This window comes from Periplaneta americana, chromosome 5 (genome assembly GCF_040183065.1).
Source record: "Periplaneta americana isolate PAMFEO1 chromosome 5, P.americana_PAMFEO1_priV1, whole genome shotgun sequence".
Taxonomy (NCBI): domain Eukaryota; kingdom Metazoa; phylum Arthropoda; class Insecta; order Blattodea; family Blattidae; genus Periplaneta; species Periplaneta americana.
Genome location: NC_091121.1, coordinates 120,694,692 through 120,719,778, shown reverse-complemented (window position 1 = coordinate 120,719,778; position 25,087 = coordinate 120,694,692). Strand labels below are relative to the sequence as shown.

The 25,087-nt window shown below is 34.9% G+C and overlaps 1 protein-coding gene across 5 annotated transcripts in view; it reads right to left on the bottom strand.

Moving 5' to 3' along the window:
* Nucleotides 1-25,087, bottom strand: part of LOC138700117 (gamma-tubulin complex component 2-like) — a 233,502-nt gene that overhangs the window by 8,372 nt on the left and 200,043 nt on the right. For 2 of the 5 annotated variants that reach the window (XM_069826439.1, XM_069826443.1), the window contains exons 13-14: nt 22,030-22,173; nt 1,710-1,790 (exon numbers count right to left, since the gene is read on the bottom strand). In XM_069826439.1, coding sequence (XP_069682540.1) covers nt 1,710-1,790; nt 22,030-22,173 — 225 coding nt within the window. Of the gene's footprint in view, nt 1-1,690; nt 1,791-22,029; nt 22,174-25,087 lie in introns of all 5 variants that reach the window. The other 3 variants (XM_069826441.1, XM_069826440.1, XM_069826442.1) reach the window with 2 other exon arrangements.

Genomic DNA, 25,087 nt, shown 5'->3' with positions numbered 1-25,087 from the left:
GAACAAAGGTTACTGCCCAATGTGTCCCTCAGTGGTTTCGTTGTAATAGAATAATGCACCTTATCACTGAAAGGAGGATAAGCTACCCGCTGGAGCAACTAGGAAAGACAATGTTGAAAAGTGACTCACAATTAATAGAATTACATACAGTACGTCAATAAAAAGGAGGGACTACTGGAACCTGTCAAATTTAGCAGCTTCTTTTGTACACATGGACATCAAGTTATTCAATTATGTCTCAACTACTGTGATCTCAACTCCAATTAGTAAATTTGGCACATTTAAAGAGAAGCAACAGAGTGGAAAAATGTTTACAATTACAGTACATGCAAGACCTCAAAGGGTACTATTTTGTTAAAGAACAAACTGAAATGTTTGTTGTGCACTGGAAGAGTGTGACAACAGCTTGATGTTCACATTGAAAGCAGCAGTAGTGACGAAGATGAGAGTAGCATAATATCGAAAGTTGAGTCACTGGAATGAAAGATGTAAACTTACTGAAGTAATCCTTACTAGGCTTTTATAGATGCAGAGAATGCAGTTTTCCCTCGTGTCTGACTTGTCTCTCCACCCACTACTTCAAGTAATGTTGGAAGTGCTAATGATTTCTCTAATAAGGTGCAAATTTAAAATGGTTGTGTAGTATTACTTTCTTTGGAAGAGAAATAAAGTTGGTAATCCTGTACCACAGACATGTAGCGTGTATAAGAACCCACTCCCTGAATGACAGATTTAAACTAAATTTACTGGCCATTTTTCTAACATGACAAAGTTCAACATTATCTGTCATCATCCTTGCCTCACATACTATTATGGGAGGTAATTCCAAATTCCAGGTGCTCCCACCGTAGAAATGAAATTCGGTACTGTCACACTACCAGAATGCAAGAAACTCCAACTTGATGAGACACTGGAAAATCAATATGCTATTCGCATCTTGGCAGTAAAATGGAAGTTGGATTCTAATGTTATTTATTGCAACTGGATCTGTGTTCATTTCATTAACATCATTTCAAGCATGTGATTAATATGACCAACATGATGTTATAAAGAAAGTCAATTCTTGAAAAAAGATAATATATAATGTGTTCAAGAAGAATCTCTGGGATTTCGAAGTAACATGATTCTCAAAAAATCGAATCAGACAAGAGTTCTGCTCATGGTCTGCAACAAAAGTCTTAAAACTAATTTAGCAATCAACAGACCGACAGACTCTCCAAGGATTGACTACAAACTGTGTTGGGTCTTTTGCACTCAAAACATATGGAAACTTTAGCCCAGCTTGTAATCTATAAATGTGAGTTGCTGAGTAAGAATTGTTTGTTATCTTAAACTCTGGATAGAGAAACTGTGATCCAGATTATAAAATTGATTAAGGCTTTATGGCTATCAATTAACTCTGTCCTTTGTGCCTGAAGCATTCAGAATTGGTCTTCGCCACCTCTAATTCCATTCTTTTTATGTTTTTTTATAGCAGATTGAGAGTTCCACAAAAAGTCAAAGCAAGACTCATTTACAAAAAAAAAAAAAAAAAAAAAAAAAAAAAAAAAAAAAAACTGGAGAAACTTCGTGAACACACTGTCTTAATTCTTACATTATTTCAAAGCAAAAGAAGATATTGTATTGTATCCAAATTCACATAAAACGCAGGATAACATTCAGTACAATTTCGAGCTGAGTGTCTACATACATGCTTCAGACAGTGGTACCTCAGCATAAGCATCAGAGCCTTCATAGGCAGGCCCTAGCATGGACGTGAGTTCAGCGTCCAAGTAGTACTTCCTCATGTGCTGGTTGCAAGCGCAGCATTAACAACACACAACATCAAGTGAATACAAGTACAGTGTTAGCATTAGGCTCAAGCTCAACAAAGAATCCGGTTTTTAAGCAAAGTTCATAATGTAACTAATTGCTAGACAATTCTTGAGGCACTTCAGTTCCTCCTGTCATTTTTCCATCATATCTCCCTAATTCACAGTCATCATTATCACTGGTGGTTTAGCAAAGGGAAACTAACTATATTGTACCATTTTCCTCTATGGGAAATGTCTGTAAGTCTAGTCATTCTGTGGACAAAATTTGGTTACCTCTACAACTCTCAGAACAATTACTTCGTTTTTCTCTAAAATTCTCAGAATAATTACTTTGCTTTTTGTCAGTTATTTAGTAACACAGTATCAATTGCTGATTATCTAGTATAAGTGAAATTCGTCATAAAGAGATGGTATATGCTGGGCTGAGTTTAAGGATTTGTCAAGGAATTACCTGACATTCACTTTACAATTGAGGAAAGCCTCTGAAAAAAATCCAACCAGGTAATCAGCACAAGCGAGTTACTCTGGTACTTCGACATCAACATCTCAAATGGTCTGAAGATTCTTTGTTTTTTTAAAGTAACAATAAATAAAAACTATCAACTTAATCATTTATTTAAAAATTGTATCTATTCAGTTACTTAACATAATAACTAATATTGGCCCACACCCACTTTCCATTCCATCTTTTGTTGATTTAGTGCAAACACCAAATGCAACTTACATATACGTTGAATGATGTGAGTGGGATGATACATCCTTTTGTGCAGTAAGAGAATGTATAGAAAAATGACAGACTGAACGATAAGATTATATAAAATAAAACTCTTATCCTCCTTATCTTCCGTTTGTGTGACCGACTAAATCACTATCAGTATATACCGTACATTAAGCACACAAATTTCATAATTGTAAGTAATATTATTCTTGTGTACAATACAAGAAGGTGCTTGGGGAGCATGGAGATAATATCCATGCTTTCATGACATAGACATTAGGCTCAAACTGTTTTTTACCCCTGATAAAGATGTAGTACTGAAATGCAGATTGTAAATCTATTAAGGCTATTAAGGGGAATTTTCTCTTCTACTAGATTATTGAAGTCCTATATTCATATATGTTTTCAAAACGTATATACTTTTCCTTAAAGCTTTTTAACTTTATTCATTTAAGTTATCTCAAAATTTTGTTTTTATTGGATTTGCTAGTGGAGAATGCAATGGCTGTTGGAGTTTCTGACCATCACTTTTATTTGTGAAATGGGACTGGCACATTTTCCAACCATTGCTATTGCATTGTCTGTGCAAATGTCAATGATAAACCATGTTCTTCGAAACAATTATTCAAGATTTTAAAGATTTCAGTTTCTGTTGCTTTGGAAGGCAATGCTTCACATGAAAGCATGTCTCCCTTCAATGAATGTTTATGTTCATATCGCACTGACATGAAAAGTACAGCTAGTCTGCCACATTGGTAGATTCATCCATTTGCAAAACAAAGTCACTGCACTTGAGATGGTGAATCAGCTCCTCCTTCACGTTAGCTGCTAGGTATTTAATCCAACGAGTGTTATTAAACTGTTTGGCCAAATTTTCTTCCAGCATAATTTAACCAAATCAACAGCATAATATTTAACTAGTTCTCTCCTAATGTACTGACTTTATCTACCTAACTATTGAGTAATTAATTGTATAAGATACTTTGGTTGTCTTTTCGTTTGTAGCATGAAATGCCTTAATGCATTTACAGCTGAACCTTGATACAATAATTTTTAGGAGCCTAGGAAAATTTGTATTGGTATATCAGGGTTATTGTTGTACTGAAGGGCTACCGGTATGAAATGTTTCTCAAATTTATGTTCTGGAAGAGAATATGGTAGAAATAAGAATAAAACATTATATACTATGAAATAACATTTACCTGTGTACTCATAATGCTATTTAATGTACAAATTACAAATTCATTCAGGCATGTTAAAAAAATACTGTCTTTGGTCAATGTCATCTGCTGCCACAGTTTTGAAATGCTTATATTCAGGATTAAATTTACCACTTGCAACACTGTCCTCTATTTCCTATTTCATGAATGTTGCGTGTGTTGACTGCAGAAACTCATACTTTCAGCCACTTCAGTCTGTTTTAACCCCTTATCTAGGGCACTAAATGCAGCTAATTTAATCTCCAAACTTATTTCTTTTCGTATTACACTTGCCACCATTAATAACAAACACTCAAATGTGATAAGTGCCAGACTGTCAGGAAGCCAGTGGCAGGAACTATAAAGACAAATCCTATTAAAGGTCATGCACTCTTGAAGCAGATAGAGTTATGTAATACAGGGGCGTATTTTGCGGGCTACCGGGGCTACCAGTGGTAGCCCAAGGAAATTACAAAAGAAAAAGTTTATAATATAACAATAATGTAATAATTTTGTATTATTAGTTTTACCATAATAATTAAAATTAAAATAATTGTTAGATATATTTTGTGTAATATTGGGGTCAGCGGTAGCCCAAACCCTTTAACCAGTATACGCCACTGATGTAATACATCCCTTGCACAGAATGCCAAGATTGGTTAAGAGAAGTATGAAAGAGTGTAGACCGAATATCAGGAAAACATCTTTAAGAGCACAGTACCAACTGAAAATTGAAATACTGACCATGAAAACCTAGCAAATTAAAAATATCTATATATATATGTTTTTATCATTCCATCGAGGTTTCTACAAAGATTGACCAACACTGTAATTGAATAAAATATATTTCAAATATAGGAAATACACTGGGACTGATAAAATTTATCATTGCAACAGAGTTTGTTTTTCAATGATAGCCTACCTAACTAGAGTCTCTATTAAAGAAAAAATTAAATAAAATATAAATATTCATTTAGAATTGATTACGAGGCCGATTATTAAACCCTGGTTGGGATGGCTATCAAATATCTGTATTATCAGTGTTCATTGTATGGAGGTTCGACTTTATTAATCTTTAATAATAAATCCTGTTTGTGTGAAAGAAACTGACTCTTTATCTTTGGATTTTTAATGCACAATTTCAAAATGATGACGCAATTTAGTTGGAAGTATAAAGCTATTTGGAAACATTTTGTTGCACAAAACATGCTGAGAATGACTATTAGTATCTACAAATCCATAAGAAAGGTAACTTTCATTGTATTTATGTTTCTTAATGGCACAGTCGGTTTTTGTTTGCAGCAGCCAGCACTTTGTTCCTCTTTCCAGCACATGTATTACTTGTAGTTTCTTCTACTGAGGATACTTTAGTTCTAGTGCTGTCTAGCAACGTCTCTGAAACTTTAGCTTTAGAAGTCGAAGAAAGTTTTCTTGATGTGTGATTTAAAATTCCAGTCTTGAGCCACCAATTCATCACAAATATAAACAACAAACGTGCAGACTTACGATTCGTCGCTTCCCCTGGATCAACTTTAGTGAATTGAATTTTAAAAGGCAGAGAGAATAATAGAAACATTCAATCCAGACGTTTGAGATGGACAGGGCATGTAGCACGTATGGGCGAATCCAGAATTGCATATAGAGTGTTAGTTGGGAGGCCGGACGGAAAAAGACCTTTGGGAAGGCCGAGACGTAGATGGGAAGATAATATTAAAATGGATTTGAGGGAGGTGGGATATGATGATAGAGACTGGATTGGTCTTGCTCAGGATAGGGACCAATGGCGGGCTTATGTGAGGGCGGCAATGAACCTCCGGGTTCCTTGTAAGTAAGTAAGTATTGGGCCCTAGTTACGGAGGATTAATACAATTTCATTGTTTACAAGACTCGTTGACTTTATTATAGTAAAGTGAGCCGGAGAGTTTATGGATGGAGAACTATATTTGTTAGCAAGTGCGGTTTTGAATTTGTTTCATTTATTGAATGAATGATGAATGGTGTACACAGTATGTTTAAAGACGTCGGTTACAGAGTTGATGTAGAGGACTGTGTTGACCAGGGGCAAATTTACGCATAGGCAAAGTAGGCAACTGTCTACAGTGCAAACTCTTAAATAACAAATCTGCATCTTAAGATGGGGCACCATTATTATTCGTTTCTTAATATGTTGAGTTGACGCGATATTTTGGTACATAGGAAGTGCTCCAATACTAGATTGAAATTTTACACAGACAATAAATCCATTGGTAAAACTAATTTACTTATGGCTTTTAAGGGACCCCGAGGTTCATGCCGCCCTCACATAAGCCCACCATAGATCCCTATCCAGAGCAAGATTAATTCAGTCTCTACCATTATATCCCACCTCCTCAAATCCATTTTAATATTATCCTCCTATCTATGTCTCGGCTTCCCCAAAGGTCTTATTTCCTCCGGCCTCCCAACTAACACTCTATAAGGATATCTGGATTCACCCATATGTGCTACATGCCCAGCCCATCTCAAACGTCTGGACTTAATGTTCCTAATTATGTTAGGCGAAGAATAAAATGCATACAGTTCTGCATTATGTAACTTTCTCCAATCTCTTGTAACTTCACGCCTCTTAATACCAAATATTTTCCTAAGCACCTTATTCTCAAATACCCTTAACTTTTGTTGCTCTCTCAAAGTGACAGTTCAAGTTTCACAACCATACAGAACAACCAGTAATATTACTGTTTTATAAATTTTAACTTTCAGATTTTTTGACAGCAGACTATATGACAAAAGCTTCTCAACCGAATAATAACAAACATTTCCCATATTTATTCTGCATTTACTTTCCTCCTGAGTATCGTTTCTATTTTGTTACTGTTGCTCCAAGAAATTTGAATTTTTCCACCTCTTTAAAGGATAAATTTCCAATTTTTATATTTCCATTTCGTACAATATTCTGGTCACGAGACATAACCATATACTTTGTCTTTTCGGGATTTACTTCCAAACCTATCTCTTTACTTGCTTCAAGTAAAATTCCCGTGTTTTCCCTAATAGTTTGTGAATTTTCTCCTAACAGAGTCATGTCATCCACATAAACAATTCAATTCCAAACCTTCTCTGTTATCCTGAACTTTCCTAATGGCACATTCTAGAGCATAGTTAAAAAGTAATGGTGATAGTGCATCTCCTTGCTTTAGCACATAGTGAATTGGAAAAGCATCTGACAGAAACTGGCCCATATGGACTATGGCTGTACAGTTGTCAAAAAAAGTGGCCACACTCATGAACAGCAAATATTTTCTAAGTCCACTTCAGGTCACGGCGATGTTACACGATGCATGTGCTTTTAGAAGCAGTTCCAGAACTATGGAATCATTCCATATCTGTGCCTCATAGACCAGCGGTAGAGAGCTCGTTTAATGATTTGAAGGTTGTGAGTTCGGGCCTTGTTCAAGTTTTCATTTTATTTTTTAATCATTCTTTAGCAATATAAATACTGCATTATTCAAATTATCATTTATATTCTGTTATCGTTCTTTATCGATATGAATAATATTCAAGTTATTTATATTTTATCGTTCCTTTAGTGATATATATAATATTCAAGTTATAATTTGTTATATTCTGTTATCGTTCTTTAGCGACGTGAATAATATTGAAATTATCATTTGTATTCTGTTATCGTTCATTAGCGATATAAATAACATTCATATTAACATTTGTATTCTGTTATCGTTCGTTAGCAATATAAATAATATTCAAATTATCATTTGTATTCTGTTATCGTTCGTTAGCGATATAATATAAATTTAATGTTAGGTTTAGAACAATACAGCTGCCTAATACGAGTGTTAGTTTTTTCTTCTTATATGGTTATATTATTACATTATACTATCCTGTAACATAATAAATTGGAAAGGTGTTACGAGGATTTGAGCCTGATACGTTGGCATTTCAATTCCGAATTTCGCGACGTCCGACGTTCCTACGTTCTTCCGACTGAGCTATGTCATTTACCTGGTATTAACGTAATTCAGCGCATTGTCAGAAACACTACAACTGAACGTTCATTTCAATTATATTCTGAATATTTAATAATGATATAAAAAGGTTACGTTTATGACAATAATATTTAGTTGTAATACCAACTGCAGCAACAGCAGTGTTAACAGCAGCAATGATTAAGGACGCATTGCGTGGATACAGTTCAATACAGATTTTTCGAAAACAAATTACGACACTGAGATCGAGATTATAAAATAATTATATTTTTCTTAACTCTGTGGACTTTGTTTGAGAATGATATAGTTATTAATAAGACTCTAACAAGTATTTATATTATTATTTCCTAATTGAAGAATATATATTTTTAGTATAATGAATGTTTTGCTGCTATTTTAAGACCTAGGTAGAGGCTAATTCTCTGATCTGAGGAAATCACGAAGCCATTTCTGCCTGCGACTTTGACTGACATAGCTCCACAAAGAGGTGCAGGAACGAATGAAAGTATAATACGGGCTGTGGTTCATCTTGGTTTTTCGGCATCCGAGGCAGGTAGGCGTTTCAATGTTTCAGAAAGGACAGCCCAGGGATGGGTGCAAAATTATCAACGCTCGGCAATTTTTGGCCGAAAAGCTGGGAGTGGTAGAAGGAAAATTTCAACACCACAACACGACGCCAGATTAGTGGCAGAGTTGAAAGGAATCCCTTTCATACCGCTGCTACTTTGAAGGCAATTGTTAATTTCCCTGACCATGACCAGACCATGAGAAATCGTTTAAGGGCTGCCAATTTGATATCTCGACGTGCCATTCCTAGGGAAGTTCAGAAGGAAGAGCATATAGAGGAGCGTTTAGTCTTTGCAGTGGGAAATGGTGATCGGGATTGGAAAAGAGTAATCTTTTCTGATGAAATCACCTTTTCTACTACAAAGGAAGGACCCACTCTTGTATATAGTCCTCCTGGTACCCGATTCGACCATAGATACGCTGCCATGCGTGCCCGCAGTAGTAGAGTATCTGTGTCGTGTTGGAATTCTTCAATTTCAGCAGGATAATCATCCATTCCACACATCTCAATTGATTCGGGACTGGTTTATGAGACAGGATATTGAATTGATAGACTGGCCTCGTCGCTCTCCGGACTCGAACCCTTTAGAGAAAGAAGCATATGCGGAAAAATTGGCCCAATCCCCCTCCAAGACGCCCTGATGATTTGTGGAAGCTCGTCCATGGTCCTTGGAATGCCATGACTGAGAACAGTCGGTATTTGAAAACACTAGTCGATTCCATGCCTACTCGACTGCAAGATGTGATTGAGATGGGAGGAAGATGGACTAAATATTGAATCGTGGCATTTTGTTTTTTAACTTTTAATTGTTTTAATTTTTTAAGGCAGACGCCTGTAAGTTTGTTTTGTTTATGCCACGAAAGATATTTTTGGTAAGAATATAATCTTTCTTTCCATTTGCAGCCATAATGTCATAATAAATAATGATACAGTCATGGCAATAATACATTCATGAACCTGATGTTAATTACTAAAACAGTCATAAAAGAAACAGAAGCAATAATATTTTCTCTCGCTTCTAAAAAAAAAAAAAAAAACATAAAAAGCATTAGGTTGTGTTCAAACGCACGACCTTACGAACACTTGCCCGAAACGCTACCATTACGCTACAGATTAACACGCAAAAAACTTTCATTCTGACTGTAGATATTAGGCCACGTGATCCAACAACATGTAACATTACCTGTCTCCGAATTGTAGCGGAGATACCCGTAGGGAACTTTGTGTCTAGAGAGCGGCCACTTTTTCTTTTGACAACTGTACATTTCACTGAGACACATTTTAATTAATTAAAATTAGTTTCTTGGGAATACCAAATTCAGTAAGTATATTATATAAAACTTCTCTGTTAACCGAGTCATATGCCTTTTTGAAATCTATGAATAACTGATCTACTGTACCCTTATACTCCCATTTTTTCTCCAATATCTGTCAAATACAAAAAAATCTGATTAATAACCAGTAACCAGTGTAACTTGGAAGGCCATGGTTTGATCAATGTGTGCTCTTTCATTTCAAACGTTTATTATGTGATTAATATCCTTAACTGGATTAATTCTTGATTATCCGAAGACTTTCTTATTTCGTTTGTTCATGTGTATATTAGGAAAGTTTTTCATCATGTGAATCTTCAAGAAATTCAGTGTGTTTTCTAGTGACTTTATAGGCTTGTTGATTTTACATAGCAACAGTGCTTACAAACATTAATTCGTTTTATTTCGTTTTTGTGTAGTTTATTTACGCGTTTTAGTTTAATTTATCAGTGATGTCAACCAACATCCCTCTGTCTACTCCATTTGATTTTACTAACACTTCTTCTGTCACTTGTACTTTATGTGATAAATCTTTTACTCATCGAGGCATCAATACCCACATTTCGAGATGTCACACATCAGAAGATTCTTCGCTGAATATTACCCCAGCAGCAGCAGAAAATCCTTACGATATTTCTACACATATTAGTGCTACTAATCAACCTGATGATAATGATTCATCGTTACGACAAAATAAAATTGGATGTATTTATTGCAAAAAGTTGTATGATAAAAGGGGTATTCATAAGCACATGAAAGTGGCTCATGGTATACGGACAACTGCACTTAACATCTGTCCTCATTGTAATAAATTTTTCAAAGGTGTTAAGCAGCATATTGCTAAAGCTCATCCGGAAGAATTTCGTACTAATCTATGTTCTAGTTATAATTCTAATAATCAGAATGTTTCCCTTGATATACCGGAGATACCACTCCCTAATCTCGAGAGTGAGAATGTTTCAGACAAAAATGATGTTCATGGGTTTCAACAAAATTTGGATGAGTGGATTCAAATTTTTCAGAGTAATATGGACGAGGAAAACTTTCAAAAATATACGGAAGATTTCAAAGATTTTCTTGGTACTGCTCATCATTTTCTCCCAGGCCCCAAACACCCCGCCACGCGGTATTATCTAGCACGCAGACGCGGTGACTTCAAAAATAATAATAGACACTATACTGAAACCACAAATCCCCAAAGGAAATCCAAACGAGAAAAGCAAGTCAGACTAGAAAAATACAATTACCAGGTGACACAATTCCTATATTATAACCAAAGAAAGAAAGCAGTTCGTCGAATATTTGAACCAAAGAAATGTCCTTTAAGTATTCCGGTAAATGAGATTGAAACTACGTTTAATAATAAATTTAATAATGTAAACCACCATCACTTGGATAATTATCCGAAGCATATTACTGAAGTTGACAAAGATGATATTAACAACAGATTTCTGGATACTGTTAGTAAGGAAGAAATTCTTAAAGCTATGCAAGGTATTTCGATTGACACTTCTGCAGGACCAGATAAAATATTGATGCGAACTATTAAATGTGAAAAAGTTGCAGTAATTTTAGCATTAATAGGAACTAAAATGTTTTCACACAATTGGGTACCTAATTTTTTTCGGAAAGCTAGAACTGTTCTTATATATAAAGGTGGAGAAAAAAAGGACCCAAATAATTATCGACCTATAACCATTTGTTCAGTAATTCGAAGAGTTTTGGAGAGGTGTCTTTGTTCAAGAATGCAACAATACGTAGAATTTAATGAAAACCAACGAGGATTTGTATCTACTGCTGGTGCACAGATTAATGCCTCTATATTAAATTCAGTTCTTTGTAAGGCCAAAATCGAAAAAGAAGATGTCACCATCTTGTTTCTTGATGTGCATAAAGCTTATGATACTGTTGGACATCGGCATTTGGAATCTGTCATTCACAATTCTGCCCTTCCCCAAAAATTACAGGATTTAATTATAAATTTACAGTGTGGAAATGAAACCCAGATAGAGGTTGGAATCCATAAAACAAAACCCATACCGTTTAAACAAGGGGTTATGCAAGGCGCTCCTCTTTCCCCAATGCTTTTTAATCTCAGCATAGACCACATTTTTGATGAATTATCCGAGCCTAGTGTGGCTGAAGAATTTGGATATGACCTTGTATCGGATCTAAATAATGTAGTAACATTAGGATTTGCGGATGATATTGCACTTGTTGCTAAAAGTACAATTGCTGCATCTGAAATATTTACCATGACAAAACGGTCATTACAGCAGATCGGATTAAGTCTAAATGAATCTAAAACTCAAACCATCGTTATCGAGAAAGGAAAATTAAGTAGTACGACATTGAATCTTGGAGGATCAATTGTTAATAGTATTGATGGAGATGAACGAATCAAATACCTTGGGATTAATTTTTCTGATGAAATTAAGTTTGACATTGCCAAAGTAATCAATAATTTAAATAATAAGATCCAAGCTTTAACATCTACTTATCTTCTGAAACCAGAACAAAAACTCAATGTTTTAAATATGTATATTTGGCCTATACTTGTTTATCCTCTTCAAAATGCTCCCCTTCACCAGCTTTCTGACCGGTTTCTCGAAGATGTGGATAAGTTAATTAAAAGTTCGGTGAAGGAAATTTTATGTTTGCCAGGAGACACGCCCGACGCGATGTTGTACACCGAACGTAAATATAAGGGTCTCAGCCTTTTCAAAGCTCAATGGGAAGCATATTTACAGCATCTCAATATTTGCAACACATTATTGAGAACCTCGAATCCTCTTGTCGTTTCTACAAGGAACATAGCAGCAGAAAAGAAAGTATGTTCCAGGAAGTTAAAAATTCCACCTGAAGATCTGGATATAAGTAACATCAATGTCCATAAACTACGACAAAATCTTAGGAAACAAGAGTACGACAAATGGTGTGCGCTTCCACATAAAGGAAAAGGTGTTATTTTATTTCAAGAATATACTCCCGGAAATAAATGGATTTTTTCTAAGGAGGGTCTATCTTCCTCTGAATGGCGGGACGCACTTAAGATGAATGCTAACGTAGCACCAGTGAGAAGTCTTCATGGGAGATCCTTGGACGGTTTCCGTTGCAGATACTGCAACGAGATTGAAACCTTAGCACACGTCCTAGGATCCTGTCAGCATGGAGAACTCCTGAGAAATTCACGCCATCATAACATCCGAAAACTAATAACACAAGCCCTTAGAAACAAATCCTTCGAGGTCCATGAAGAGGTGCACTGCGTTGCGTCTGAAGGCGGCGGAATTAGAAGAGCGGACATCGTGGCTCTAGACAAGACTAATAGTAAAGGCTTTATACTGGACCCAACTGTTAGATTTGAGATGAGCCAGACCCAACCATCCGAGGTCAACAAAGAAAAACAACAAATTTATGAGCCTACTATTCCGTATTTTCGAGAAAAATATCAGATGGAAGGCACCTGGGAAGTACATGGTTTAATGATCGGAGCGAGGGGCACCATCCCACGATCAACTGTAAACACTATCAAAACATTTGGAATCCATGACATCATTCCAAAAATAATTACTTCAACCATTAAAGGGTCTGTGGCAATTCTGAAAAATCATTTATACGGAATATCATAATACCCCCCCCCCCTTTTCTATTCGTTAGTGTGTGATTGTTACAACTATATGTACAAATTTATTATTTCTTAAACTTAAGCTCCTAGTTCACATTTAAATTTGGCTCATCTATCTTACTGTAATCATTACTATTCTTATATGTGTGTTATTCTGTGTTTTTGGCAACCCAGGATGCCTGGGCAGACTATTTCTTGAAATAAATTATATATACACCTAAGACCACACTGATGATCCCTAATAATTTCACCTATATATGAAGTTAATCTTCTCAAAAGAATATTTGATAAAATTTTGTACAACGTCAACAAAAGTGATATACCTCAAAAGTTACTACAGTTAGTCTTGTCCCCCTTTCTAAAGATAGGTACAATTATGGACTCCTTCCATTGTTCTGGTACAATTTCCTTTCCCAAATAGTGAGTACAATGCTTATAAATTTCGGTAGATAATGCACTTCCACCCTCTTGTATTAATTCTACTGGAATTTGATCAATACCTGGAGACTTGTAATTTTTCAGCTTTCTATTGCAATTTCGACTTGAGAAAGTGTGGGTTCTGGTATAAATTGCTCTGCAATTTGTATTTCAATTTCGTCCCGATCATTTCTATTTGGCTTATGTACAGTTACCCTTAAAAAGAATGAGACGATTCTTGGTGGTCGGAAGTTAAAGTTCTACAGCGCGGTTCACTCGATATCGATGTAACGATACATACCATGACAAATAGTACAAGAATTGTTACCAGGACCACAACAAGGACAAGGACCAGAATAAGGATCATGAAGAACAGTGCCATTTAAGGCCAGGATTTCACAACATAGCTCGAGTCACAAAATATCATTGCTTCACTGTACCGAATGGCAAATGCCTGCTAAGGGATCTACATTCTGGACTGCTGCTGTCACTGTCTTGTCTCGGTAGCTCATATAATAGCATGTCGGTTTCACTGTATAACCGAAACGTCTCGTGTTCGATCCCGGGTAAAACTTTTTTTTATTGAGGTGTAATTAATTTCTTCAGAGTTCCTTGTCTGTCTAATTTGTCGAAAAATATGGAATAATTTATGCCCAATTTCTGGGTCTTACAAGTGGGCTGAACCTCGTCAAAAAAATAAATCTTACTTGGAAGTTAAAAGTATTCTTCCTCAAACAAAAATCATAAGAAACAAAAAGAGACCTGTTAACTTAAAATCTTGTCCACATGCCATCAGCTTCTATTACAGCTCTAAGTTGATCCGGCATGGATGTCACGAGATTGTTGAATAAGTTCTGATCCCCGGCGAGATATTCCCAGGTGTCAACAATTTGATCCCACAATTCGTCTTGATTTCAAGGGCGTCGGTGGGCATAGGTGGCTATCCTTCTCTTTTTCAATTCCGCCCATAAATTTTCGATAACATTCAAATCAGGTGACTTCAGAGGCCAATTAATGATTTCGATCTCGGGTCTCCTTTGAAACCATCTTTGAATGCTTGCAGCATAGTGCACGGGATGGTTATCCTGCTGGAACAGCAATGTTCCTTCGGGAAAACGTTCTCGGGCGGAGGTAAGGAATATATTTTCCAGAATGTGCTCGTAAGTTCCCGCATTAAACCTGCCATCGATGCGTTCTATAATGCCAGGTCCATTGTAAGACATTCACCCCCAACACAATATGCTAAAGCGCCCCGATCTTTCACGTCGGTGCACATAGCGCTGGTCATGTCGGAGACCATCCTCACAATAGACATGGACAGGACCTTCGTAATCACTCAAGATGGTTGTTTCGCCGGAGAAAATTACATTTCTCCAATCGAAATCCACTCGATTGGTAGCGAAGGCAAGACGGTCGACAGCTTGTGCTTCCCCCAATATTTCCATTTGCACAGCCCTCTGGCTCCTAATACCGCGGTTCCTCAACCTGCTGATCACAGTCTGTGAAGAGCTGGGAAAGTTAGATGCTGCTCTTATTTCGTTAGCAGTCAGAAAGGGGTCCTGTTGAACTGTCTCGAATAAGAGAGCATCCTCTTCCAATGAAGAAATCCGCGGTCGCCCAGGAATAGGGCGATTTTCGACCTTCCCTGAATTTTGGTAATGATGAACCCACCTCGCAGCTGTACTTCCAGGAACACCGACCAAATGGCCAGCAGATCTAGCCCCATATCCAGCCTCAACTAGAGCTATAACTCGCTGTCTCATGTCACGTTGGTTCGCCATTACGATGAGAAATGAGGGATGACGATAATACTTTAGTGTAGACAATGATTATTTAACGTGATATAGAATTATTGAAATAAGAGGCATCTTGCATAGTAAGAGTTAATAAATCAACCCTAAATTAAATATCTAAATAACAGGATATAACAGGAAGTCCAATTGTTACGAAACTAATCAAATTAAATCTAATTACATTAAGTAAACAAACCCAAAGTTATGACTCCGCATTGCTACAGCTAAATTGTAGGTCATTAACATTAGCATTGAATAGGTCCGTGGTTGTGCGTTGGACGACAAAACCAAACATCGAAAGTTCGAATCTTGCCGCGGAATGCAACTTCTTGCTTTTTATAATGTAAATCAGACTTATAACTACAATCATTCATATTTCTTACATCATTTATTAATATTTATAGCCCACATTGAATTTGTAAAGAAAAGACTTTAGAAATCTCATATGGAATTTGTGATCTGTAGTGACATAAACATAGATTATCTCTCGGAACTTTTCCGTAAAAGTAAATTAAATTCACTCCTTGAAACTGGAAACCTTAGTCGTAGAGTCATTTTCCCACAGCATACAAGCTGAAGTAACACAGCCATTGATAAATGTTTTGTACACAGAATTAGACTGAATTCCTATTCGACAGAACCTATAATCAATGGCTTGTCTGAACATGATAAATAAATCCTAAGTGTTTCCAATGTCACTGAACAATTTCAAAATATTAATTTAAAAACTAAGAAAGGATCGTAAATGCTGTAGTATCTAGTGATTATTTACATTTATGTCTACAAAATGAATCTTGGAAAAATATATATGATACTGGTACTACTGATATTAAGAGTAAATGTATTGAATTTTTCACTTAATTTCATAATCACTTCAGTGGATGTTCTCCACTCAATGTTCTGAAAAAATTCAAAAGTTGAAACATGTAGATAACGCAGGGACTTCAAAATCTCATGTATTAAAAAGAAGAATCTGTATGTAATGAGTTGCAATGTAATGATCCTCATGTTCTTAAATACTGCAAGAAGTACAGTGTAATTTATCAAAAATTATGAAAGAGGTAAATAGAATATATTTGAATAGAAAAGTACAAAATTCAGATAATGCAATTAAACCTATTCGGAATATTGTTAAATTTAAACTTGTGGATTTCCTAAGAAAGAAAATATTTTTTCATTAAAACCAATGATTACAAAGTAGAGGATCCCAAATCTATTGCAAATTCTTTTAACGTATTATAGTATATAGTACAGAAATATTATTGACAACTTAAACATTCAAGATTTTGCAAAAGATACTGCAATTGGTTACTTAGCAGATGTATTTAATAATTAGTATTAATATATGTAATTAGTCAATAACTGCAACAGTGCTTTTTCATTCAATCATAACATGAATAAAATTGAATGCACATTAAATTAAACACTATTGCAAACACGTAGATAACATAGTTAAAATTAACTGCAGGGGTGAGAATGAAATAATCCAAAGCCATACTTTTAACAAAAATTGTTTTGTGCGAGTGCATTTCTTACACATATGGGAAAGCTATTAATAAAATATTGTAATAATTACTCAACAAATGACATAGCCTAAGGACTCTAAACCTTTGTAAAAGTTTGTCTATTATTATATATTTTTTAATTTCATTTTAATTGTTAGTTTTTAATATATGTGCATTTACATTGTATATGTGTGTGTGTATAAATGCATTCATTAGATTAACGTTCATAATATTATAACTTGTAATTTTGTATTGTTTGCGATCATTAACACTTAATCTCAGGACTTTGTAAAACTCTATTTCAATGTGACTTAGCTATTTCAACGTTATTTAGACAAAAAAAAAAATCGTTGTGTAGACTAAGAATTGAACTCGCACTCTTCTACACAACATGCAGAAGTCTTACCATCTGAGCTATTGAAACGACATGAAAGCTTTCCTTTCTGTGCGGAGTGTCGATCTAGTCATGAAGGTCCATTGTCGATTTAACTACACGATTTATGTATATATTTATTTTTTATTTACGTAATATCATATTTTTTGCAGTTTTTGAAGTGAATTTCGGAATGATGCTAGTAACAAACCAAATAGCCTGAATTTAAGTAACTCAATATTCGTTATCTTGTGTATCAGTGCTCTGGTCTCCGATCATGCACAGTGTCTTACATCTGAGACATGAATATTCAATCGTCTCATCCCTTTCCACAGAAACTGTACATTTAATAATCACCCAAAATAGTTTTTCTATCTGTTCAGGATTGAATGAGAATCTGCAAGCAAGTCACCATTCTCATCCTTCACCGCATTTACCCTTGCTTAATATCCATTATTAAATTCCTTTATACCCTTATATAAATCTCCAATGTTTTTATTCTTAGTACTTGTTTCAACCTCACTGAGTTTTTCCTTCAAGTAATCTCTCTTTTTATTCCTAAGTGTTCGACTTGCTTCCCGTCTTTCATTGAAATAAATATCTCTATTCTCTTCAACTGGATCCTGTAACAATTTCAATTTTGCCTTTTCCTTCTTTCTACTATGATGGAACAGAACAATCTTCATCAAACCATGGTTTCTTTTTCTTAGTTTCATAATGACCTAAGCTTTGCTCAGCTGCAATTTTGATATTATCTCTGATATTTTCCTACATGCTATTAACATCTAATTCTTCAACTTGGTCGGAACTTCCTAAAGCGGCAAATCTATTTGAAATTTCGACCTGATAATGTTGCTTAGTTTCCTCGTCCTTTAATTTCGGAATATTGAATCTCCTAATATTAACTTGTTGCTCTACTCGCTTGTTTTCTTAATCCACCAATTACCAAATAATAGTCAGAATTACAGTCTGGTCCCCTGAAGGTTCGAATGTCTACTATACTAGTATGTCTTCGTTTATCTATCAAGATGTGATCTATTTGGTTGTGTGTCAATCCATCTGGAGAAGTCCAAGTATATTTATGTATATCTTTATGGGGAAATGATGTATTTTTGACAATTAAATTTTTTTATGTGGCAAAGTTGACTAACCTAACACCATTATCATTACTAGTCATGTGTAGGCTCTCTTTTCAAATAGTCAATTTAAAAATATCCTCCCGTCCTACTTTAGCATTGAAATCCCTCAATAAAATTTTCATGTGATATCTATATAAATGCTCAAAAGTATGTTCCAATTCCACATAGAAGCTATCCGATTGGTAGAACTACATACAGTAACTAGTTAAATGAAAAGCATGTACTGTATCTATTCAATCATCTTAACATTTACAAAAATTAAATGGAAAAGTGGGAATTTTCAAATAATATTAAGGTAAGTAAGTCTCAGATAATTTTACTTATCTTATCTTTTGTAATCTTTCCTGTTCTCTTCTTCTAATTTCACTTTTTTTTCTTTCTTTGTGTATTAGTTATACTTTGTCCAAAAAGGCAGCTCCGTAATTGGGAAAGCTGAAAGTGTTTCTTTCTGAATAAAACAGGCAATACCGAATAAAGCAGATTTACCCAAAAGTTGACAATGCTATCTGGAAGTTCTTGTATTGAGCTAATCCAGATTTCAACTGCCCAGAGAAATGTGCGAGCTCATGATTAAGAAGATTATCTGCACAAACATGATTGAGGATGGCCTCAGTCCATTAGCTATCATCTCCATACAAGGACAAAATGGGCTTGTCAAAAAGCATTGGTTAGTTTGCTCAGCAGAAGGCAAGAAGACTAAAAATGTTGGAAAGTTGATACTGTATCTTGTAACTTTCAACTTCCATTTCTGTCCTTAAAATAAATATAGAATTCATATGTCTGGTTTTGACGTAGAATATGTCTTTCTTGCCACTGAGGAAGGCACCCATTCCAGGATTCACGGTGAAACAAAATATGGCAGAATTTCAAAATGCTTACTCTAACAACACTATAAACCACAGCCGAATGCTAATAGTAGTAGTTACGACATCTCTCAGTAATATCTCGGCATTGAGAATAGCTAGAGGTCTGTGCAGTCATTTGCTTGATTTGTAATTGCGAGTTCTGCAATATTAAAGTGACAACAGACATGCACGATACATTTTGAGTGAACACAGTGAACAATTTGTGAGCTGGGACTAATATTGGAATGTTGCTTCATATGAAGAGAAAATATACTGCATGTCCTTCATTAATTATCTACTTATCTTATCATAGACCTATACTCTTCAATTATAAAACCAAACAAAAATAAAACATTCAAAACAATACAACTGTAGTTTCAGTCCCGAAAATGGGTGACTTATTCTATGTGGCATGTATACCTGATACAACACAGAACTTTTTTTATTCCAATTTTTATGGAGGATGAAAGTGGAAGAGTACATATTAAGAGAAAAGGGGGTTGAAAATTCTTGGATATCTACAGGCAACAGAAATGTAAATCCGTCACTGGTGCTGACATGTCGTGAGTTCTACAGAGTCAGTCCATGAACCTCGCATGTGCTGCCATCTCTTGTGCTCTGCATTGATGATCATGGACTTGATTCGTCTTGAGATTCCTGTTGTGTTCATCTGCACTTTTGCATTTTCTCGACATTTAGAAAGTTCACAAATTTTCATAACTACTTTTAGAAGTTGAGGGTCAAATTTACTTGAATCATTTTTTCGCATTTATTTAGTTGATCTTGTCACACTTGATGAAGTGACACATTAAACATCCAGGTTGATTTAGGTATATCTCACGGAGATATATGTGCATAAAATGGTTACTGGAATGCAGTTTTCGAGGCATCTATTTTCCTGGTCTTGAGAACCCAACTGGTTTCATGTGAATGTTTATGGTTATGGGACTCCTTTGTCTATGAAGTGGTATACTTTTCATTTATTGAGGTATTGTCCCCGAAGAGCAAAATGATAACAAAAGGTGATTTACCAAAAGATAGTTAATTTTATGTTTTTCTGACAACATATCATTCAATTTCATCTTTGTCTTCACTGCCAATCTCCACATCACAATGAAAAGTGTATAAAAAAACATGAAAATTACCTTTCCTGTTATTTGCAATGTAAGCAATTTTTTCTCATCCACTGATGGTTAAATGTTGTCTTATGTTTAGGCATTCTTTCAAAATTACAAAAACAATTAATTTAATAAAAGATCACGTGAAAACAGTATTATCTAGGATGATGCAATTCAACAACGGTTGCAAGGCAGGCTAACCAAACATAGGAAAAGAACTGTCACTTTCTCAGCAGTCACGCTGTTTCCACAATCTCTATTGATAGTATCGGCAAGAGTGTTAATCTCTTGATTTAACTTTAATGTGTATTATCAGGTATACCAAATTATATACTCGAACATTCTTTACTGATGAAATAACTTATGCTCTTACAACCAAAATCCTATAGAAAGGAGGACAAATCAACATCCAGTTGAAGGTGATACCAGATGGAAGACTTTTCACCCCAAAATTGGACTGTCTGGCCTTATGTACTATCATTCTACAAACACTTTTCATCATCATGACTGCACTCAGTCGGTTTTCCTAGAGAAAACCAGATGGAGCACTGTAATCATATTCTCCAATTCAATTAATGGAGAATTGAATCTTGTTTCTATTACTGCCAAGATGTAAGAAGTACACTAGACTCTTGCTAATCCAGTCCTCTTTTAGTGTACTTTCTATCACTTCTACTGTACTGTACTCCAACCAGGAGAAAGTCTCAGAGGAATGAGATGCAGTGGGGTAATGCTGTGAATGAATGTTGATGTCATAAGGTCACACACGTAGGTACATGCATCTCCATTGGCTAACTCTCAAAGCACAAACGATAACACTGATAGACACATATTTATACTACCCTAGTTACAAAATTAGATCACGGTTAATCTCTTGGTCTTTTAATCCCTCCATACAGGAAATAACATGTGCAGGAGAGCGTATGTTTTTTAAACTGATGTTATAATGGTAATATTGTCTATGTACTTCACTCCAACAGATGACGCAATAGTAAGCACATTCCTTTCACGGTTAATCTCCTGGTTGGAGAAAAGTAATAGTTTTTTGGAAATTCGAACCAGTACCATGCATTATACTGTATTACTTACACACATATATACTTATACATATACCAGCCATGTGTGGAATGTTCTAATTTCGATTTAGAAGTGCTAGTGAAGTGATTGGCGCAGCTTATAACATTAAATTTAATAAAATTTGTAAGTACTCTCGCTAATCCGGCACCCCTCTGTGCAAGAAATGGCCAGATTATCAAGAGTATACTGTAATATCGCAACTTTTGCTATTACTGACACACTACGAGAAATTAATATGATACAGAACTAATTTGTATTACTATAATTATGATAACGGAGTAAAACCAATATTCCACTCCTGCAGTAAATAAAGAATTACGATTTTGTATTAGTTCTTACTTAAAATTATGAAGCACAATTGTGAATATTAAAAAAAAAAGTCTACACAAGCTGAAAGTGCAAACATTTTGTGAATAAAGGAAAGCTCTCGCAAAATGAAATGGAACTAACCACAAGTGAATGTTGAGTGTTGCACAAAATTAATAACCTAAATTTAAACATTTTTATGATACCTTAAGAGAATAGTAGCTGGTGATTACCTGTATAAAATGACAGAATTGAACACAGACGGCCATCAATTTATTAACTGTTCGCAGCAGTGTGGGGTTGGTCAACATGCAGTCCTTCAGACAACTGTCCAAGAAGTCTAAATGACACACAAGCACATCATCGACGTTGTTCACCTGTGTGCAAAACATTAATCTAGACAATTAGCATAAAAGATGCAAGAACTTCATTCACTTTGTTGATTCAGTTATAAGTCACACATTATTCTCATAAATGTTAAATAAAATAGGTTTAATAATATTTTGAGGGAATACATAATGTGAAAGTAGGAAATACAATTAAGTAAACACATATGAAGGGAAAATAAGCTTTAAGCAGAAATAAATTTATAGGCAAAATAGATAAATGTGTAATAGAGAAAGTGAACTTCACATATTACTTCACCCCATCTGGCGTCAACTTGACGATATATAGAAATGGAACATTTCATTGCCTCCAAGAGTGATATGTTACAATTTACCAGCTATTTTTCAAAGATAGCTCGACATGTAAATCAAAGTTACATACAAATAAAGCAGTTTAATTTGAACCATCTACAACAGTACTGTTCCAATGCTTTTATTCAACAATCATTGGATTATTTTCAGAGAACACCACGATACCTCTGCAATTCCAGTTTGGCCCTCAATATGGATCAACAATACGAATCTTATTTCTCAGATCAAACATTTATGTTGTGTCAGAAAGTTTTTAAAAGAACTGTACAGATAATCTATACACACAGATACTAAATGGATATGACAGCATGAATAAAATCACTTTTCCGGTATCAAGAATACTGAAAACGATTGGGAAGCTAGAACAAAAAAGGAATATTTCCAATAATCCAATAGAAGGATAGTATTTTTTGCAGCAGCTTTAATATTTTCTTTTTATACTTTGCATAATGTTCTTCAAAACTCAGCCTTAAGATTATGCCTAGGAGTACCAAAAACCACATCAACTGTTGCCCTAGAAATTGAATGTAATATTCAACCAATCAGACACTATATATAACAAAAGGATCTAAAAATACATTTAAAATTGCAAGCCTCAACCAGATCTCAGATGTTCTTCAAACTGTCAGATGATATCCTGTGTAATTGCTGTAAAATAAAAAAATAAAAAATACCAATCTATATCACAGACACACTCATTGCTAAAACTCCAGTTGTGAACGAAATTCCTCCATAGAAATGGGTGATTCCAGAATATAGTATACAAATTCCAGGAAATCATTCCAAAAATGATCCTTCACACATTCTTAAGTTAGATGCCAAGGAAATACTCTGCAGCACATATAAGGATCACCTTCAAATTTATACAGATGGATCTTTAAATCCTAATAATGGGACATCAGGAGCAGAGTATTATATTCCAAAAGATCGAGAAAGTTATTTCATATCATGTTCATCCTCCTCCAGTCTTGACACTGAATTGCTAGCTATTGATGCTGCTTTTCAGTGTGTTACTCAAATTTCTGAAAAATCTATTTGCATGCTTACCGACTCCAAGGGGGCTATATTTAATATAATTAAATATGTACCAAACCTATATGCACATAGAATTATTCCAATTCAGAAACAACTCAGTAAACTAAAAGAACTCCAAAAGGAAATAACATTTCAATGGATACCCAGTCTTTGTGGTATACCTGGAAATGAGAAAGTCGATAATATTGTAAAACAGGCAACATATTTGCAACCAATACCTCTTCAAGTGATATCTCTATCCAGTGCTTTTGCTTCAGTCAAGTCTCATTTTACAAACCTATAGATAAAAAATTGGCTCTTTTTTGATACAGGAAAAATTTTACAGTCTGTACAAAAGAAACCAAATGACCTGGAAATGTACAAAAACTTGCCCAGACGTGTTCAAACATTTTTAACAAGAGCCAGAACAGGTCACATTGTCACTCAATTGTACCTACACCGATTTCACATTTCTAATAATCCTACTTGTCTGTGGTGTAATAATCATGATGAAGATCTGGAACACATTCTTCTATACTGTCCATCCATAAACTACAAAAGAAGTAAATTAAAATCATCAGTACCAGTTGCAGAAGACACAGCCCTGCAGTATATATTGACTACACCCCACCTCTGACTACTAGCAACAGGCATCTATAATGAACACCAATCAAAATACCCCTCATTTCTCGTGAAAAACAACAACTGAACAGACTACAGTGGTCTATAGTGGACTTTATGTTGTCAGCAAACAGCTGGATACATTAAGAAAATTGACTGATTGATAGATAATTTGCATAATAAAAAAGTACAAATATGAGTGGAAAATCTGAACAAGACAGGATGGTCAAATTTACTCCAATGTACAGTGGGTCACACTGAAAATGGAAAGAGTCTTGTAGTTGTTACTTCTAAGCTCTGGTTCTTGGTTCACATGGCGAAAACTATCAGCTTCAAATCGATACTCCACAATAGTATTATACAGAATGGAGCAAAGAACCTTCCTCTATGATCCATAGCTGAGTTGGTTTAGTATTGATTCCAGTTATTCAAATCCGAGTTCGATTCTTAGGTTCCACTTTTCAGTTTCTTATTTTAAAGAATGTTTCTTTTTGTTATGTAGTAGTTGTCATATTCAAGTTGCTTATTTATACCACTGTGGTGCATTTATGCAAGTGTATACACATTTATCACTTTTTCTTTAATGATTTTCGTTTTACATCCAGTACGTACAAATTTGTATGTATGGGTTTATAATTTATATACAGTATTCATTCCATTTCAATTACTTAGGCTACTGATTGTAATCAGGGACATGTGTCTTAAAGTTTTTCGAAGAATAGTGCTTCTCAATTAAATAAATTCTGCTGAATAACTGCATTAAATCATAAAACAGAAGTCCTTAATCCTGAAAATTAATAATAAATAACTACTTTAAAATGTTTTAGCTAATTTATATTAATTAATCTTGTCACACTGACTCCTACATCTTTATTTGTTGTAAAGCATAAACTTATAAAATATAAAAATCAACTGTCATACCATTTGCACTGAAATAATCATATTTAGTTCACTCATA